Raw genomic sequence first — 20,572 nt, 5'->3', positions numbered from 1 at the left:
CCTTGGCTGAGTTTGTGATGGTGTGACTTTGAGGAGCATCTGAAGTGTGGAAGGGGGAGGGTAGAAAGAGACGGTTGTTATGAGAGGAAGAAGGTGCTGAACAGCCCATCATTGAGGGAAAGGTCCCAGACAGGTGTTGTGGGAGGAGCTGTGTAGCCCCCAAAAGCAGCCTGCAGCCAAAGCCTTTGGGAAGGAGAAGAGAGAGTCTTCTAGGACCTCTCCTGTCATCCATGAGTTTGTAAATATTGTTTGCACTGGAGATAGAGAGTTCTTCCCTTCCCAGGAGACCTGTGGCCATGTTGGGGCTCCCTGACAGTTCAGAATGGGGTGCTGCTCCAACCAGACCATTATACACATGGTAGCCAACCATACCATTTCTGGGGAATAAAGTCAGCATAGCCTCTGTGCTGCCTCAGTGCTGAGGCCTTGCAGTGAACCTGTGGGCCAAATGCACAATATTATGCCCTCCCAATCACAGTGAGAGGGGGCTTCTCCAGAACTGACTGGTGTAAATATGTGCCCCTCCTCCAGTTACCTGGAAGGGTAGTGCCCTCCTCCCCCCAGCCTGGCTATATTCTTTCTTGCCCCATCCAGGAAAGCATTCCCTTCCATCTCCTATTTCAGAGCACGCTCATATGGAGTAACAACCCCTTTTCTTCCAGCCAGCCGGACAAAGGAAGGCCCCACAACATATAGTTGTGGTGAGCACATTTTTGCTTTCATCTAGGCATCCAAACAAAACAATAATCTAAAGAATTATGAGGCTCCTTTAACAACTAAATAGTTCAGTTGTACAATGCTTTAAAGCTATGAAGTGATAGAAAAAGTTATTTTCTTCTTGGAAAACTTCTAAAAGAGTTAAACACATATTTTATGTTGTTGTTTTTTAAAAAGACATAATCCAGTCTCATAATCAAGGACATTTTTAATGTAAATTATATTTAGTTTAGAGAGGAAGGAGAGTGAAGTGGTTAGGGTGCTAGTCTAGGGCTGGCAAAATTTGAGTGCCACAGATGTGTGTAACCTTAAGCAAGCCACTTAGTCTCTCTGTGTCTCAGTCCCCCCACCCCTTTACAATGTGGTAATAATACTGTTCTACCTCACAGAGGTGTAGTAAGGATAAATACATTAAAGACTGTGAGGTGTGTAGATACTACAGTAATGAGGACCATTATATCATTTTGTTTTCAAGGCCTCCATAAACATTAGCTAATTCTGCTAACAGCCCTATTGGTTAAGCACTACCCCCAAGCTGACAAGCTACACCAAATTCTGAGGTTCAGGTCATGAAATCCAGCACTTCCCATGGGATTCTTTTGTAAATCAGAGTGGGGCAACACAAATCTCCTGGAGGAGAGGTAGGGCCTCCTTGATTTCCAAAGATTAGCTGACCTAGAAATCCCATCCACGTTTCCTCATTTGTAAAGAAGGATAATGTGACATGAGGTCTTGTAGGAGGGGATTGAACTGTGGTCTCAAAAAGGTAAGAAGGCATCTTCCACAGAGGGCAATTTGATTTTTTTTTTTTAAATTAAGCAACATTAAAGTGACAAACCAGTTTCCTTACTTTTATGTTGAAGCTGCTGAAGCAATTCATTTCCTGTTATCACACGGGCACGAATCAGCATGACTTCTTCTTAGGAAACTGACAAGAGTGGAAGATAGAACCCAGTTTGAAACCGCACCCCCAGAGTGCTATGTGGGAAGCAAACAGCACCATAGCCACCTAAGAGATTCTTCTTACAAAGTTTTGAGAGAAATCAAAAACAGCTGAGAATCATGAAAGTCAGATTATTCCTTGGTGTTCTGCTATTACTAAACCTTTTAAGTTCCTGTTATTCTTATGAGCCAAATACTTTGCCTGATATAGAAGATACACAGTTTATTAAGGAGTGCGTGAATGCTCATAACAACTTTCGGTCCAAGGTGAATCCACCAGCCAGTAACATGCTTCACATGGTAAGGAGACCTTCACCATCTATTTGTAATGGAAATTGGATTGTGCTGTTGAATTAACACATTTGCCTTGTACTTTTCTCACCAGTTCTGTGAATATTTGAGCTACTCCAGTTGTTAGTAGTTTATAGTAAAAACAAAAAAGGCAATTAATGATTACAGCTGGGTACAGACTTCTTCAGTCTTCCTCATTTGGAAGGAGAGTCCTTCATTTAAGACTGGATTGCCAATTTGTAGTCCTGCCTGAGTCAGGAGGGCAGTGCATTGCTGTGCTGCTTCAGGAGAAAGACAGAGACCAGATAGACTTTGAGTGCCCTTGTAATACTGGCACAGTTTACTTGCCCTGCTGTCCTGGCTCAGGTGTCAAAATTAAGGCTCTTTCCACTTCTTGCCCCTGCCCAGCCACTCCTCCCCCTGGTGACAGCAGCTACTGTCCTGTCAGAGCCACACACACAGTCTGATGAGTGGGTAGCTTAGAAAAGTAAAGGGGCTTCTTATGCCCCCTACTCCCTGTGCAGGTGCACAGCTGAGCTCATGACTGAGCTCTCACTGTTTAAAAGCTTCCTTAAATGAGTTCAGTTATAGAGGGCAGATTTTACAGCGTGTTTCAATAAGACACTTAGAATTTCTCCCATTCAGATTGTCATAGCTTGACAGCACATCAGAGGTGAGTGCACATTAAATGTCTTTCAAGATATGAGGGACAGACAGGAAAGAGTGGATTTTGTAGTGAAAGGGAACAAGTGACAGGATTTTAGGAAAGACTGGATGTGGGGCAGGGAGACAAGCAGAGAAGAGTCCAAGTTTGGAGGCCTGGGAGGCAGGAAGGATTAAGAGAAAAGTTTCATCTAAAGAGGTTTGAGTTTGTGCAAGTCGTTGCATTTTAAGTAATTTTCATGTCTTTTTCATTCTGCAGTCCTGGGACTCTGCTTTAGCTAAGAGTGCCAAAGCATGGGCAAAGCGATGCCACTTTGATCATAATGTCTACCTTAAAGTACATGGAAAAGTGCACCCTAACTTTACTCCAGTTGGCGAAAACATCTGGACTGGCTCTCTCTCTCTTTTCTCTGTGAATGCAGCTATCAGCACCTGGTATAATGAAGTCACAGCCTACACTTTTGAGACCCGCCATTGTACAAGAATATGTGGCCATTACACCCAGGTGATTCTTTTGTTTCTCCATCTTAATTTCAAATGAGCTGTGGTCTTTGAAGAGAAAAAGACACATACACATTTTGCCTTCTACATGTTATAAATTGTAGCCTAAATCACTTACAAAATTGTGATTTACAAAGTGTGGGTTAGGAGAACTTTGTGCTAAAAAAGAAAAAGGGACAGAGGCAGGAGGGTGCTGTGCAGCAAGAGACCCACTGACCTTGGTTTTGGTGTGGAGACACAGCACCTCCATGCAGATATTCCTGTGCCTCTCTTGGAGAGATCCGTGAGATGACTGGTTCTGGCATTGAATCTGACATAGAGCGGGAAGGAGGCATGCTCTGGTCTAGGGAGAACTCAATGAGAGGATATTTAGATTTTTCTCCCCTATCCTCACAAGCCCTGGGGGATTTCTCTGCAGGAGGGGGATGATTTGAGTCTAAGAAATATTCCAATATTACACACTCACAAACCAAATAGTAAATACAAGAACTGTTCATCTAAACGGCTCCCTAGGCTGGAACTAACGCTTCTGTAGTTGCTGTTACAAAACATGCCCCCTCATCTGGTTGTTTCTTGTTTGATATCATAACTGCAGCAGTCTCTGGGTAGTCCTGGAAAAGTTTAATATATTTTGGTTTTCCTTTTAGGTTGTTTGGGCTACAAGTTACAAAGTTGGCTGTGCAGTTCAGTTCTGTCCTAGCGTTACAGGTTTCAAAGGACTCACCAATGGAGCACATTTTGTTTGCAACTATGGACCAGCGTAAGTCAGTTGATGTTATTTTAAAAGATCCCAGAGCAGGTGATCAATTCCACTCTGGCTGATGTTTGGAGTGGTCCAGCCAGAGAGCTGCACCCAGGTTTCTTTGACCTGAGGAACAGTTGCCTTGGACCTTTGCTATGGAGGCATGAAAGGATATGCCCATCATCTCCTTCCCTGCTCGCAGTCTGCAGAATAGCCCTTCCAAAAAAACTGATTAGAGGTTATGCAGATGCAGAAGGCATAAAAACTGCACCTTCCCAGGGGGAGGGGGAGGAAATAAACCAAATTGCCAACTAAAGCTTCACTGTGTCCCTCTCCGTGAGGAAGCCTAGGGTCAAACAGTGCATTCATTTTAGTACAACTTGGCAAATTGCAAACCAGCCAGTGTTATAGCTTTTCTGACAAGGGGTAAGCATGACTATTTTCTAATAAAAACATACCACCCAATCACACCTATGCAGGGCGTGAAATGAATCTACGCAGGAGGGATATCTTTTATTTAACTAGGTCCTCAAGCAAAACAGAGGCACAGTAAGTTCTGTGGCTATTCTGTATTTCCAGTTTGATTATTTATTGGGTCTTTATTACAGGAAAGCAAGAGTTAGATACTGCCCCTCACTTTAGTACGTGTTGGCTAGCAACCCAGTAATAATGTTTTTTTGTCGTTGCTTCACTCTGACTATTCTATTGTACTTCTGGTTAAAACCACTAAAGAACCAATAAAAAAAAAAGTTACTTCCCCACAAAACCATTTTAGGTTCACCCATTACTAGTACACCAAAACAGATACAGTGCTTAAAGCTCCTTAAAAATCTGCAAAAAGAAAAGGAGGACTTTTGGCACCTTAGAGACTAACCAATTGATTTGAGCATAAGCTTTCGTGAGCTACAGCTCACTTAATCGGATGCATACTGTGGAAAGTGTAGAAGATCTTTTTATATACACACAAAGCATGAAAAAATACCTCCCCATGCCCCACTCTCCTGCTGGTAATAGTTTCTCTAAAGTGATCACTCTCCTTACAATGTGTATGATAATCAAGGTGGGCTATTTCCAGCACAAATCCAGAGTTTAACAAGAACGTCTGTGGGGGGGGGGGGGTAGGAAAAAACAAGGGGAAATAGGTTACCCTGCATAATGACTTAGCCACTCCCAGTCTCTATTCAAGCCTAAGTTAATTGTATCCAATTTGCAAATGAATTCCAATTCAACAGTTTCTCGCTGGAGTCTGGATTTGAAGTTTTTTGTTGTAATATAGCAACTTTCATGTCTGTAATCGCGTGACCAGAGAGATTAAAGTGTTCTCTGACTGGTTTATGAATGTTATAATTCTTGACAGCTGATTTGTGTCCATTTATTCTTTTACGAAATTGGTTAGTCTCTAAGGTGCCACAAGTACTCCTTTTCTTTTTGCGAATACAGACTAACACGGCTGTTACTCTGAAACCTTAAAAATCTACTAACAGCCAACAAAAGCTCCCTTCCTGGGAGACTTCTTATTTCCTCCATACTAGCTCTCTATTTCTGTAACACATGCCTAATGTAGTTCCAGTTTACCAAGTTCTGCACAACTATGTAAGTCTCATTGGTGTCAACATGCTAAAATGTGTACAAAAGGGGGCCCTTCACAAATCGCATTTTTAATGCAAAAAAGTTAGTAGCTTAAAGGTAACCTGCAAGGGATTTTTTTAAAACGGGGTTTGTGCCTCTTTTAGCGTCTTGATAATGTAAGAAAGTTACAGAGTTTTGTATGTTTAATTGAAAAGGTGTGGGAAGAGCAGCTTCTGCTTCAACTCAAATCTCAGGAATGTCACATTTGTGCTTCTTTGATTTTGCTGGAATATTTGTTGGCGATCTCAGCTGTGTATTGGAAGCTCTCTCATACCTATGAATGAGCGGGAGCATTGAGTTTTCAACACAGTTCTCCTTTCTCTCAGCTATTTTAGACATTGATATTAATTAGGTGTTGATAAAAACAGACAAGCAAAAAACCAGAGTTTTAAACGGACTAAATATTCTTACCACCTTAAAATCACTCAGTTTTTAATCTCATCCCATTCATAGGCAGGGGTCCTTAAAGGACCCAGAATTCAGAGGTGCTTTCACGTGGGTTCACATATCCCACCCCTGAAAAGGGAGCCTGCTGCTACCACCTCTGCCAATGCGGTCATCTCTGCTGGTGCACTCTGTGGCTGCCACCACTGTTCTCTCCACCACTACTCACCTCTGCCGCCGCTTGCTGCTCGTTTGCGTCTCAGAGCCACTTCTGTGATGCTGCATTCTGAGGGCCAACCCCACCCTTAGTGATTTCACTAGGTAGCAGGGAACCTCTCAGCTGCTGTTGTTGGATCATATTAAAGAAGTTCTGTATTAAAATCACAAATGAGTTTGATTCCCCATAGTTTAAATTCCAGGGTATTACTAATTAAGAGGTCTCTTGGTTTTTGGTACTGTTTCTCTCCCTCTATGTGTGAAACTTGCAAGCTGCTAATTGCGTTAGTACATTCTAAGACAGAGTCTGTTCTCAAAGCAATTCACAGAGAGAGAGACTCAAAGCAATACTCTAACAACAGAAACAGCACCCAGACACTCCCCGCCCTTTTGTTGTATTAACAATTGTAATTAAAATAGAGATAGAGGATGCATGTGGATGGATGCTTGGTGTGGATAATAACTGAATGATCAGGGAGGTACCAGCCTAAGAATCCAGTGTCCATCGGCTGAAGAAGGCGTCAAGTGGAAATAACCAGAGGACCCCCCGGAGGGCAGACTGGAATCCACCCAACAGCCTCAAGAATGGGAGAACCAAAGAACAAGATAACATCTTAGAGCCGTCAGGAATGTGCTATCTGCTGATTGATTCAGCAACAGCATGATGAAGCAATTCCCATAGACTGGCATAGGAAGAAATTCCTATAAAAATAGACTCTAAAAAGTGAGAACTTTGGGGTCTGATTCTGCAAACCAACTTCCAGGAGCATCAGATGAGCATCTGACAAGGCCCTGCTCCCTCCTCATGTCCAGGCCACCTGGCCAGTGGCTTGGCATGAGCAACTCTAAGGCTGGTAACTATGATAACAACCTTGCAGAACCTCTGTGAGAGTGTGTGTATGTATGTATGAATGTGTGACTAAATATGAGATTGAATGGAATGTTATAACTATAACTAACTGCTTACTATGATTCTTTCTGTATTCACAATAAATGTGGTATTTTGCCTTTTTCCCTTTAATAAGATCCTGCTGGTTTTTATTTTATTGGTATAACACTGCCTCAGTTGCCTTTCACCTGAACACTGTTCCCACACCAGATACAAGACTAAGCTACTAGACCAGCTCATCAATGATGTCAGCCATTGTAACCCCAATAACAAGGACTTTCAATTGAGTCTGGTCATTTTTGTCTTTAAACACTGGAGAGGGGAGAGGAGGGCCAAATAGTGTATAAGACCCTTTGGGTAGAGTGCACATCATCAGCTGAGAACACCTGTCATTGTGCCTCTCATTTTCACTGGGATTTGACATCCTTACCCATTTCTTAGCAAGTGAGGTTCAGTGTAAGGTGACCCAGTCAATCAGGCATGTGAAGTACAATGCTGATGCCCTTTACTCATACAATAAGGATAACATGTTTCATTGCCCCTGCATTCAATACAAAAGTGAATCGTAACCCAAAACCAGTCAAAATTGGGGGAAAGGAAGCAGTTCTCCACCAGGCTAGCACTGCAATCCTGCTACAGCCCACTCAAACTTTGCAGCTACTGTAAATTCAAACTAAAAAAAAAAAAGATAATTTCCATTAAAGAAATACCCTCAAGTTACTGTCTTCCACAACTGTGGTATAAATTCTTTAAATAAAACAGGTTTCAGTAATGCTGAGCCAGATTCCCAGACCCTGAATAGCACATTGCTCTCCAGGAAGTCCCATTCATTTAAATAGGATGAGTCATGTGAGTAGCTGCTCCCCAATGTGAGTGGGAGATTCATAGTCTGGACCAAAAGAAATTTCTAAAACAATTGATTTTTATTTTTAAAAGCTACATATTTCTGGGTCAAAGGTTTTTTTGTTTGTTTGTTTTGTTTTTAATAATCTTATGTGATTGTAACAGTTCAAATCACATGATGTATTTAAATTCTTCCCCCAAAGGATTAAACAAAACATTCTTCTGCTTTGCAGTGGGAATTATCCAATACAGCCTTATAAAACAGGAGCAGCATGTAGTGACTGCAATGGTGAAAAGTGTGTGGACAAGCTCTGTGGTAAGTGCAAGGGAATCTGCTAGGGGCGTTCTATGGAAAGCAAAGTCGCATAATTGGCAGGGGAAATGTGGCAGGTATTCAAGCTGTACCAGGTTAAATGAGTTATTGACATTATTCCATCAGCTGGAGTATTTTCCTAGAATTTTTATATCTGAATTCAGAATTGACATGGAACAGAAAACCAACAATGAAGAACCTCTGTGATTTCTGAAAAATAGCAATAAAGCCTAATCCGGCAAAAGGGTCTGCAACACAGACCCTTACTGCTATGTAACATCCCAGTGAAGTCAGGAACCATCTTTAACATCAGGGATATTTTCAGTAGGTGCAGAAGCGCTTAAAGGACAAACTCCAATACATAAAATGAAAATATCTATTTTTAGACTGAATATCCCCACTAACCAGGCTCAGGGGTGCTCCAACCGCACAAATACCCAAACCTTTAGACTTTTTGTTTCCTGGCTGTGAAATCCTGCTGGCATGTTTTGCAGTCCATGGCATCTGATATCACAGACTGATACATCAAGGGATTACCAGAAACATTTCACAGAGGGAGTTAAAAAGAATTTTCAAACGTTTAAGGCTAGATCCTGCAAATATATCCACCTGCGCTGTTCTGATATGGAGTATGACTGACTTCCATGGGGTACGCCCAGGCAGATTCACTTGCAGGATTCAGCCGTTAATGAAAATTGTGTTTCAGCACAAATGACTGTGCTTATTGCACTTTTTAAAGTTATGTAAATCTATCACATTTTAAAAACAATAAATCCCACCTTTTATATTTGCTGTTTCCCTCATCTCAGTGTTACCAATTTTATTTACTGCATCTTCCACCATTTTTTATTATCAGTTCACAGTCAGAGCCAAACTTTTAGATACCCCTCAGCTAGGGATACAGTTTTGTTGACATGGGTCAAATTCTTGACACGGGTCATTCTTGTAGGACATTTGGAAATCTACCTGGGGTGTGAGTGCAGTCAGTGAGTTAGTCATCTAAATGGTGTTTGCCACTTCCTGCTCTTCTCTTGTGCCTTTCACATCATGGGTTGCTTTATATGATTTGCTGAGTGATCTGGCTCAAGTCTCTGCCACTTTGGCGAAAGTGGGTGATGACCAAATTCCAACTCAAAAGCCTCTGTAAAAATCTGCAGTTGTTGATCTTAGTACTTTAACACTCTTATAAAATTAAGGGGGATCCTTAAGTATTAGCTGCTGTCCAGGCAGGGAGAAAACAAATCCTAGACCGACCATTATTCGGAATTCATCAGCACCAATGGGCTATCCAGTTTTCATTAATAAATACAGCTGAACGATAGCCATAATTACATTTCTCTCTCATCTCTCACCAGAAAATCCAGAACGTGAGAAATTGAAAAGTATGTATCACAATCATATATTGTTACCTGAATTACTTACATGTCTTCTACATGTCACATGGCTTGATAAATACATTATCTCCTTTTTGTTTTCTAGGTTACTCCAGTTGGTATCCAGACTGGGACACCCCTCCACACCCCAACCCCTCTGGTGCCCCACGCCCCAACCCCTCTGGTGCTCCACGCCCCAACCCTCCACGCTCCTCATGTGACCAATACTGTATTACTGTTTTAATAGTAAGGCTACTGTTTGTGTTACTGACTTTTGGTGCTGTCTTAGTAGTACAATGGCAGTATCCCCAGATATTTATATATGAGTAATCTCCATTTGCCTCCTATTATCAATGTACATAAGCATTAGTACCAGACAGGTTTCAGAGTAGCAGCCATGTTAGTCTGTATTCGCAAAAAGAAAAGGAGTACTTGTGGCACCTTAGAGACTAACAAATTTATTTGAGCATAAGCTTTCGTGAGCTATAGCTCACTTCATCGGATGCCAGTTTTCCTGGCTGCTCATGATTGTTTGGGACAAGGAGAAGGAGGAGGAAAGTATGTTAACTATTCAATCAAAACCAGACATTTTGTACCTCTCTGCACCCCAGGTATACCTCTTTGTTGTCCATTCTTTTCCCTACGAAGCACCTTAGAACATAAGGCCAGAAGGTGACAGCTTTAGATATTTCATTATAACTGCCTTCTCCTAACCATCACCATTGTCAAGTAATGATCTCCCATAAACACATCATGAGAATCACCCCAGATACCTTCCCTAAAGGGTTCCGCAGTTAAAGGAGGGTCATTGCCAGTGGTGAGCTGCAGCCGGTTCGCACCAGTTCCTGGGAACCGCTTGCCAAATTTTGAAGCAGTTTTAGAACCGGATGTTAAAAATTGTTAGGAAATTAAATGTTATAAAATGATCTTAAAATGTATAATCTTAATCTTATAAAATGGTGTAGAAAATAATAGGGCAGGGGTTGGTAACCTGTGGCACACCTGCCAAAGGCGGCAGGCGAGCTGATTTTTACTGGCACGCTGCTGCCAGCTGGGTTCCACTGGCCCCACTCAGCCCGCTGCCTGCCTGGGTGAACGGAACTGAGCAGGGCCTGCGGTTGGGACCCCGGCTGGCAGGAGCCCGCAGACGGAACCCCAGAGCGGCCGCGGGTGAGCCGCTGCCGGTCTAGGGTTCTGTCCGCCACCCCGCTCAGCCCGCTGACGGTCTGGGGTTCCAGCTGCTGGCACCTTGCCAGCTGGGGTCCCAGCCATTGGCCCACTCAACCCGCTGCTTGCCTGGGTGAACAGAACTGAGCGGGGCCGGCGGCCGGGACCCCGGCTGGCAGGAGCCGGCGGCCGGAACCCCAGACTGGCAGCGGGTGAGCCGCTGCTGGTCTGGGATTCTGTCCGCCACCCTGCTCAGCCTGCCACCGGACTGGAGTTCTGACCCCTGGCCCCTTGCCAGCTGGGGTCCCAGCCATTGGCCCACTCAACCCGCTGCTTGCCTGGGTGAACAGAACTGAGCGGGGCCGGCGGCCGGGACCCCAGCTGGCAGGAGCCGGCGGCCGGAACCCCAGACTGGCAGCGGGTGAGCCGCTGCTGGTCTGGGATTCTGTCCGCCACCCTGCTCAGCCTGCCACCGGACTGGAGTTCTGACCCCTGGCCCCTTGCCAGCTGGGGTCCCAGCCATTGGCCCCTCTCAGCCCGCTGCCTGGCTGGGACCCCAGCTGGCAAGGGGCCAGGGGCCAGAACTCTAGTCTGGCGGCGGGCTGAGCTGGGTGGCGAACAGAGTCTGGGGTTCCGGCCGCCGGCTGCTGCCAGCCAGGTCCCGGCCGCCGGCCCCTTGTCAGACGGGGTAATGGCCGCCGGCCCTGCTTAGCCCGCTGTCATTCTGGGGTTCCGTGGGGGGCTCAGGTAAATGTAAAATTTATAACTGGCACAGGAAACCTTAAATTAATGAAGACTTGTAATACGGTATACAAAATAAACTTCAAATGCAAAGGGACGCGGAATTCTAGCAGTTAAAGAGCCGTTTCTACAACAGATAGTTCAAGATTTATGTTGCTATGCGCGTGTGCATGTAATGTCGCAGTCTGCGACTCGGTCGCATCTAAGTTCATCCTGATGCAAGACAAATGTCTCGTTTATTATTTTATTAACAGGGTTTGCACTTGCCTTGTTCGTACACTTGCTCAACTGTTTTCTATACAATTCAACACGACCAGTGAGTCGTAGTCAGTCTGTTTGTTTCTAGTAAGTTGTGTGTGATATTTCGGTGTGTAATACTAACTGGACTGTTATTTGAAGATTAAAGTTTTCTATTCAATATTATTTATCCTTCATAAGGAATCGCCAGAAAAGCATTAGTGACTGGTTTTCCACTAAAATGACAAAATCATTTGTCAGTAGTTCTATTAGTGAAAATAATGATTTAAATACTGAAAATGCCAATGACAATAATTTTGGTGATGAAAATATCTTAAATGTTGAATCATCTGAAAATGTGTCCGCAATGGAAGAGGATTTACATGATTGTGAAAATGTAGTACCTGATTGTTGGACTTCCAAGCAGGCACAATATTTTTTAAAGAAATATAATGGCTTGATAATTGAAAGCAAAAAACTTGGCTGTTCCCACTGTGCAAGTATGTCACATTTGGGGGTCCTTGGAGGAAAATCTTGACACATTTCTTTGGAATGGCAAAAGTGTACTATTAAAGTCTCTGGAACTGATAAAAAAGTTCAGCAAGCTTCATTAAGGAAAAAAATGAAGGAACATTTCAAATCAAGCTCTCATTTGAGAGTTATAAATATTTTAAATGAATCTAAAAATAGAACCTCTCACTAGAGTGATTGATAAAGTTACTGAAAAAAATATTGCAATAACCAGCAAAATTTTCAACATAGTTTGCAGCTTAGTAAAAAGAAACCGACCAATGTCAGATATGGAGGATGAAGTAGAGCTACAAATTAAGAATGAAACCGATTTAGGGAACGGGCTACATTCTCGATTTTCGGCCATCAGAATCGTAGAGCATATTGCTGAATTAATAAGAAAACAAATTTTTAGTAAAATCATTTGAAAACAATTCAAAGATTTGCATTATTATTGATGAAGCTTCTACAATTTCAAGTAAAACTGTGCTTGTAATTCTTATAAAATGTGAAATACAAGATTCTTCACCAACAATTTTTCTCAATTTAGTGGAATTAGAATCAACAAAAGCAGAAAATATTTACAATGCTTTGAGAAATACGTTAACCAATACAGGATTTGACACAGAATATTTAAAGAAAAATTTAATTGGATTTTGTTCTGATGGCGCGAGCACCATGTTTGGACATAAATCTGGAATTGCTACAAGACTCATTCAAGATTTTCCAAACATTATAATTTGGCATTGTTTGAATCATCGGCTACAACTGGCTTTAGATGATGCTATAAATGATATCAATGAATTAAGCCATTTCAAGGTTTTTTTGGACAAGATTTATGCAATTTTTCATCAGTCAAATAAAAGTCAGTTTGAACTTAAACAAGTTTCTGAAGAACTATATATTGAAATAATCAAAATAGACCGTGTTTTTGGTCCACGATGGGCTTCTTGTAGCCTTAGAGCTGTCAAAGCTGTCTGGAGAGCTTATCTAGCTCTTTATATCTATTTTTCCAAAAATAAGAAATTTTCTGGCATGGAAAAAAGATTGAAAAACAAAGAATTTTTAAAAGACTTGGCATTAATGATTGACATTTTGGATTAACTTGATTATCAAATGCACTGCAAGCAAGACAATTGAGTTTAACAAAGGCAGATAAGCTAATCGAATGAACAATTGATTTTTTTCATACAATTAAAAGATAGTTTTGGTATACATGAAAATAAAATTAATGAAATGATAGAAAGTGATGCTTTTAAATGCATAGAGTTTGAAGATAATGTAAGGTTTAAATCACTGCCACGAGACAAAGTAATAGAGTGTATTATTGAAAAAATGAAGGCAAGATTATTAAACGAAAATCACATTAAATATAAAGAAGATAATTTAGGTCATTCTAGTAATACACCTAAAATAGTTGAATTATTCAATGTTATGGATCCCACTTCATGGAATACTGAAGAAGTCAGGTTACCTTGGAAATCAGGAGAAGAAAAAGTGCATGAATTAAACAAATTCATAAAATTTGTAGTCGATTTAAATGATTTTCGTGACTATGTAGAGAATAACATTCAATCAAAACATCTTCCTGATCCGGAAATAAGGAAAGCAAAGCAAATTATGAACACAATTGCAATTAGTTCTGCAGAAGCAGAAAGAGCTTTTTCGTTTTTCCCCCTCAACCCCTGATTAGACACAGGAGGAGTTGACCTGGTCTGTGAGAAACACCAGAAGGGAAGGTCTAAATTGGAAAGGTATCTGCCCTGTCCCTGACCCACTAGGTAGGACACAGACCATGGGGATTGACCTCTGTTTCCCCCATGCTGGCCAGTGGTGAGGTTAGCTGAGTGGATGGCAGGTTTGAGCCACTAGCAAGAGTGGCTAAACTGAGAGCTGCTGTGAATCTCTGAGGCAAACAAATCTGCCAGTAAGCACAGGACCCACTGAGGCAGGGGAGGAACTTTGTCACACGTATATATATATAAAAGTTGGTGTATTGAAGCATTGGCAGAGCAATGATGGAGTCAGCTGCCTGTGTACTTGATAGCAGCAAGGAGCCCCATTCCAACAACAGCAGGCTGTGTGTCATGTCCTACATGATCATCTGTTCTCCTATTGTATCCTCATCACTAGACATTACACGCACACTTTCTAAGGGCTGAGTGACTTTAGGGAAATAGAATACAGAGCATTTCTGCTTCACATCCAGAGCAAGTGACTGAGATTGGAAGTTTTTACCAACCAAATGACTAAGGAGGAATTAATTTGTTAGGTCTCAGTCCAATTCCAGGAGGACAAGTAGTTTGAGGACCTACAAATATAATTACAGAATACTCCGTATGACCCATATTCCCTTAACTGTAGCTCCAAGGACTCCACTCAATGTTTCCTTGGCTTCAACCTGGGATAGGTTATAGAATCATGGGAACTCCCTCCTACCTTCTGTCATAAATATAAAGGGAATGGTAAACACCTTTAAAATCCCTCCTGGCCAGAGGAAAAACCCTTTCACCTGTAAAGGGTTAAGAAGCTAGGATAACCTCGCTGGCACCTGACCAAAATGACCAATGAGGAGATAAGATACTTTCAAAGCTGGGGGGGGGCAGGGAGAAATAAAGCTTCTCTGTCTGTGTGAGGCTTTTGCCAGGAACAGAACAGGAATGGAGTCTTAGAACTTAATAAGTAATCTAGCTAGATATGCATTAGATTCTGTTTTGTTTAAATGGCTGATAAAATAAGCTGTGCTGAATGGAATGTATATTCCTGTTTTTCTGTCTTTTTGTAATGTAAGGTTTTGCCTAGAGGGATTCTCTACGTTTTGAATCGGATTACCCTGTAAGGTATTTACCATCCTGATTTTACAGAGGTGATTCTTTTACTTTTTCTTCAATTAAAATTCTTCTTTTAAGAACCTGATTGCTTTTTTAATTGTTCTTAAGATCCAAGGGTTTGGGTCTGTGTTCACCTATGCAAATTGGTGAGGATTTTTATCAAGCCTTCCCCAGGAAAGGGGGTGTAGGGTTTGGGGGGGGGGGGGAGACATTTCCAAGCGGGCTCTTTCCTGGTTATATATTGGTTAGACGCTTGGTGGTGACAGCAATAAAGTCCAAGGGCAAAAGGTAAAATAGTTTGTAGCTTGGGGAAGTTTTAACCTAAGCTGGTAAAAATAAGCTTAGGGGGTTTTCATGCAGGTCCCCACACCTGTACCCTAGAGTTCAGAGTGGGGAAGGAACCTTGACATCTGTTTCCCCTTCCTCTGCCCCCAAGCTGGTTTTCCATACATAAGGTTTTAATAAGTGTTTGTCCTACCTCTGTCAGCACTGCCATGAGGCTCTTGTCTTGCTCACTTGGCAGGTTCTACTCAGTCACTCTGGACCCAGTGCTGCTTCCAGACATGTTGATTCAGCACAAGGGGCACAAGTGGGACTGCAGCAGAGGTAGGACAGAGAGAGGCCTTAAAAGACTTATTACCAGTGGGTTGGATTTGACATTAAACTAACAACTAGCTTGGATTAAAATAACCCCCCAAAATCCCTGCAGTTCTAGTTGAGGGGGTGGGGGCAGCAAAAGAGCTGGAGAGGTATCTATTTAATACACAATAAACACTGAATTACATACCCGAATACGCTATACGTGACTTTACTCACCTAAAATGTAAGCCACCACATTGCAAGCCCAGTGTTCTTGTGTGATACCAGACTAGACTTAATGGTTTCATGTTATGACTCTGGCAATGGCCATACCCAATTATTTACAAAAAAATAACCCATATGTACCTGGCTGATTGCGCAATGCTTTGTCCCAGGAGAAAAATTCCTCCCTGACCCCCAAGGCAATCAGACTGTGCTCTGTGGTATGACATTTGGCTGCACTTCTCATGCTGAGCTATAGTACAAGTATTCTCAAGGATCATAAAATTAACGATAGTCAATATTGCCCTTTAAAAATATGGATATAGCTAAAGCATTGTTCAGTTAACTGTCTGCAGCACGGCAATGCAGAGTTTGATATTACCCTGAATAAAGGAATATTTCTTTTTTATCGGCTGTAAATTGACACTTCACCAGTCAGAGTAAACCAAGGGTCATGGTAGATTCTCCTTCACTGACTATTTTTAAATCAAGATTGGGTGTTATTCTAAAAGCTGTGCTCTGGGAATTATTTTGGGGAGTTCTATGGCTGACTGTTATACAGGAGGTCACAATGATCTCTTCTGACCTTGGACTCTGAATCCATTGAAGATACTCATGAATTGTTACTGCTACATCTCTGAAATAAGAATGACCATCACACCGCTACAAGAACAGCTTAGTTGTGTTTGTCATATATTGCTTTTGTATATAATAAAATCTGCCATTTATTATTTTTAGTCTTTGAATCTTAGTCTTTACACTAAAGTTTTTTGCATTTTAATTCTTATTTTAATTTCTGTGCCAGATATTTTGCCTCCTATAGCACTATCTCCCTTGAGAGGTGGGATCATTATCCTCAGAACAGCTTCAGGGAAAGAGAGATTTGTGTTATTGAGGAGTGTGAGAGCACATAACAATGGGGAAGTGGCCTTCATTGGATTGTAGGTTGGACAGATGCAGATGTGAAAACACCTGCATATGCCATTAGTAAATAGCAAAACTGTAAGTTTAACTTTAGGTTGTGTGATATACTATGGAAAGCCTGGACATTGGAAATTTAAAGATGACAATGCATTCTAACTTTCAAAGTTGGGGGAAAAGAGGAATAGAATGGGGTGGAGAAAGTGAGCTAAGAGGAAGAGTCTGTCCTGGAGAGCAGAGCCTAACATTTTTGGGGACGACTCAAAGTTGTGATGGATTCAACTCTCTTCTCCCGCCATTTACCCTTAATTCACCCTGTCCACACATCTGTATACAGAACAATGAAGAGATTTAAAAGTTATATTTGCACACACAAGCTAATTTTCAATGGTTAATTTGCCAGTTTCAGAAAATGATATACAAAAAGACTTTTACATTAGAAACCTAAATAAAACCCCATTCATTTTTAAAATAGTTTGTTTTAGCACCTGAAATTCTTCAAGCACTCTGTGTGTTCCACTTCTGGTGCCCATGCACCAAGTGTGCTGGAGATTGGAACGCTTTAGCCAGCCATATCCACTGGGCCATGACTACACCCTTCCTGCCCTGGAGTCCCCAATCCCAGGGCATAACGGGGGCAAAGCAACTAACCAACCCTCAGTTTCATCTTACCACCTGGCTATGAGATGGAGCCAGTTAGTAGCATCCAGTCTCTTGCTCTTGCAGTTCTCCTCATTTAGTTTTTTGTAATAGTTGATAGTGTTGTGTACATTTGGTTTTAATTAAGGTGAGCATTTTTCCTCTTAGTTTTCCTCATCCAGTACCAGGAGCTAGCTCCATGTAGTGCCAGAAGTCTCCTGGGCTTAAATATTGTTTCGAGGTGGTTAAACACCTCAGCAATGAACATTCAACATGTTTATTTTGCCTCAGACAGGGGCATGTTAAGGACAAATGCAGTTCTTGTAGAGATTTTACTGAAAGAACTAGCATCCATGGATTTAGCAAATTAAAACGGTCTCCTGGAAAATAAGTGAGGCCTGCCTCAGAACCTGGAAGAAGGCAGGATCCATCTAGTCCTCAGCACTTTTCAAATAAGAGCACTCCAGCAGCTGCTTATTCAGCCTCCAAGGCTGTTGCTGCCTTTCTGAAGAACTCCCCTACTACCTTGATGGTTGTTCCTTCATCTCATTCTGAGAGAGGGGTAAATCCCTGCACAGGTGTCGGAATGGATCTCTATGTAAGGATGATCCTAAAAAGCAAAAAGGGATAAATCTCTACTTCTGCTAAGAAGGCAGCACAAAGCCAATCTTTCACCCTTCTGGTGTCTGTAAGGACTTAGCACCTAGGCCCTTGGTGCTGGTGGCATCCAGCCCCTTGGGGATCGCTCAGGGGATTCCCAGAACTGATAGGTAGCACATCTATCTCATCACTAATGCTTTTGGCACATATCACTTGGGTACAACCAACCCAAGTACCAATGGGGTCATGGTTTGTCTCAGCACCACAACAGTTGTTGTCGAGCTTTACGGCATCAGAGAATTTGGCCATCTCTACATTTCCTGAATCTTTTATGCTGGCTTCATTGGAGTCACAGATGTTTGTATCAAAGGCATTCTCAGCACCAGTCTGGAAGCCTTCTCCAGTGCACTACCTCCAAACTCCAATAAGGACTGCTCCACCACTTCAGGAACAAGAGTGATTTTCCTCCTCAGCCCCGTGTAAAAAGAATTTGAAGAGCAGTTAGCAAAAGATGACAACTGTCAAGGTTCATTCCCCACTCTGAACTCTAGGTCAGTGGTTCTCAAAGCCGGTCCGACGCTTGTTCAGAGAAAGCCCCTGGCGCACCAGACCGGTTTGTTTACCTGCCGTGTACACAGCTTCGTGGCTCCTACTGACCGTGGTTTGCCACTTCAGGCCAATGGGGGCTGCGGGAAGCAGCGTGGGCCAAAGGACTGTTTTTGTCAGTAAATTCAGAAACTGACAGTATATACCTGAAAGAAAAGGAGGACTTGTGGCACCTTAGAGACTAACCAGTTTATTTGAGCATAAGCTTTCGTGAGCTACAGCTCACTTCATCGGATGCATAAAATGGAAAATACGGTGAGGAGATTTATATACACACAGACCATGCAAAAATGGATGTTTACCATACACATTGTAAGGAGAGTGATCACTTAAGATGTGCTATTACCAGCAGGAGAGTGGGGTCGGGGGAGAGAAAACCTTTTGAAGTGATAATCAAGGTGGGCCATTTCCAGCACATTTCCAGGAGTTAACAAGAACGTCTGAGGAACAGTGGGGGGGAGGGGGGAAAGAGAAGAGGAGGAATAAACAAAGGGAAACAGCTTTACTTTGTATAATGTCTCAACCACTCCCAGTCTCTATTCAAGCCTAAAAGAAAAGGAGTACTTGTGGCACCTTAGAGACTAACCAATTTATTTGAGCATAAGCTTTTGTGAGCTACAGCTCACTTCATTGCATGCATACTGTGGAAAGTGTAGAAGATCTTTTTATATACACACAAAGCATGAAAAAATACCTCCTCCCACCCCACTCTCCTGCTGGTAATAGCTTATCTAAAGTGATCACTCTCCTTACAATGTGTATGATAATCAAGGTGGGCCATTTCCAGCACAAATCCAGGGTTTAACACGAACGTCTGGGGCGGGGGGAGGAAAAAACAAGGGGAAATAGGCTTGAATAGAGTCTGGGAGTGGCTAAGTCATTATGCAAGGTAACCTAAGTTAATTGTATCCAATTTGCAAAATGAATTCCAATTCAACAGTTTCTCGCTGGAGTCTGGATTTGAAGTTTTTTTGTTGAAGAATAGTCACTTTTAGATCAGAAATCGAGTGACCAGAGAGATGGAAGTGTTCTCCGACTGGTTTATGAATGTTATAATTCTTGACATCTGATTTGTGTCCATTTATTCTTTTACGTAGAGACTGTCCAGTTTGACCAAATGTACATGGCAGAGGGGCATTGCTGGCATATGATGGCATATATCACACTGGTAGATGTGCAGGTGAACGAGCCTCTGATAGTGTGGCTGATGTGATTAGGCCCTAGGATGGTGTCCCCTGAATAGATATGTGGACACAGTTAGCAACGGGCTTTGTTGCAAGGATAGGTTCCTGGGTTAGTGGTTCTGTTGTGTGGTGTGTGGTTGCTGGTGAGTATTTGCTTCAGGTTGGGGGGCTGTCTGTAGGCAAGGACTGGCCTGTCTCCCAAGATTTGTGAGAGCGATGGGTCGTCCTTCAGGATAGGTTGTAGATCCTTGATGATGTGTTGGAGAGGTTTTAGTTGGGGGCTGAAGGTGACGGCTAGTGGCGTTCTGTTATTTTCTTTGTTGGGCCTGTCCTGTAGTAGGTGACTTCTGGGAACTCTTCTGGCTCTATCAATCTGTTTCTTCACTTCAGCAGGTGGGTATTTTAGTTGTAAGAATGCTTGATAGAGATCTTGTAGGTGTTTGTCTCTGTCTGAGGGGTTGGAGCAAATGCGGTTGTATCGCAGAGCTTGGCTGTAGATGATGGATCGTGTGGTGTGGTCTGGGTGAAAGCTGGAGGCATGTAGGTAGGAATAGCGGTCGGTAGGTTTCCGGTATAGGGTGGTGTTTATGTGACCATCGCTTATTAGCACTGTAGTGTCCAGGAAGTGGATCTCTTGTGTGGACTGGTCCAGGCTGAGGTTGATGGTGGGATGGAAATTGTTGAAATCATGGTGGAATTCCTCAAGGGCTTCTTTTCCATGGGTCCAGATGATGAAGGTGTCATCAATATAGTGCAAGTAGAGTAGGGGCATTAGGGGATGAGAGCTGAGGAAGCATTGTTCTAAGTCAGCCATAAAAATGTTGGCATACTG

At 42.4% G+C, this 20,572-nt stretch overlaps 1 protein-coding gene and 1 pseudogene across 1 annotated transcript; both read left to right on the top strand.

Annotated features, from left to right (window-relative positions):
- Positions 1-1,690: 1,690 nt before the first annotated feature.
- Positions 1,691-10,476, top strand: LOC140906734 (glioma pathogenesis-related protein 1-like). The gene is made up of 6 exons (XM_073331262.1): positions 1,691-1,959; positions 2,873-3,118; positions 3,762-3,874; positions 8,051-8,133; positions 9,486-9,512; positions 9,610-10,476. The coding sequence occupies exons 1-6, from the start codon at positions 1,780-1,782 to the stop codon at positions 9,831-9,833; spliced, it is 873 nt and encodes a 290-aa protein (XP_073187363.1). The 5' UTR covers positions 1,691-1,779; the 3' UTR covers positions 9,834-10,476.
- A 1,413-nt stretch (positions 10,477-11,889) lies between these two features.
- LOC140909457 (E3 SUMO-protein ligase KIAA1586-like) lies at positions 11,890-13,847 on the top strand (annotated as a pseudogene).
- The last annotated feature ends 6,725 nt before the right edge of the window (positions 13,848-20,572 follow it).

This window comes from Lepidochelys kempii, chromosome 1 (assembly GCF_965140265.1).
Source record: "Lepidochelys kempii isolate rLepKem1 chromosome 1, rLepKem1.hap2, whole genome shotgun sequence".
Lineage (NCBI taxonomy): Eukaryota > Metazoa > Chordata > Testudines > Cheloniidae > Lepidochelys > Lepidochelys kempii.
Note: the sequence above shows the minus strand (reverse complement) of the source record. Positions and strands in the feature narration are given on the sequence as shown.

Coding starts and splice junctions, on each gene's coding strand:
- LOC140906734 (XM_073331262.1), top strand. CDS start 1,780: ATGAAAGTCAGATTATTCCTTGGTGTTCTGCTATTACTAAACCTTTTA. Junction 3,119..3,761: donor TATGTGGCCATTACACCCAG/GTGATTCTTTTG, acceptor TTTTCCTTTTAG/GTTGTTTGGGCTACAAGTTA. Junction 3,875..8,050: donor GTTTGCAACTATGGACCAGC/GTAAGTCAGTTG, acceptor TCTGCTTTGCAG/TGGGAATTATCCAATACAGC.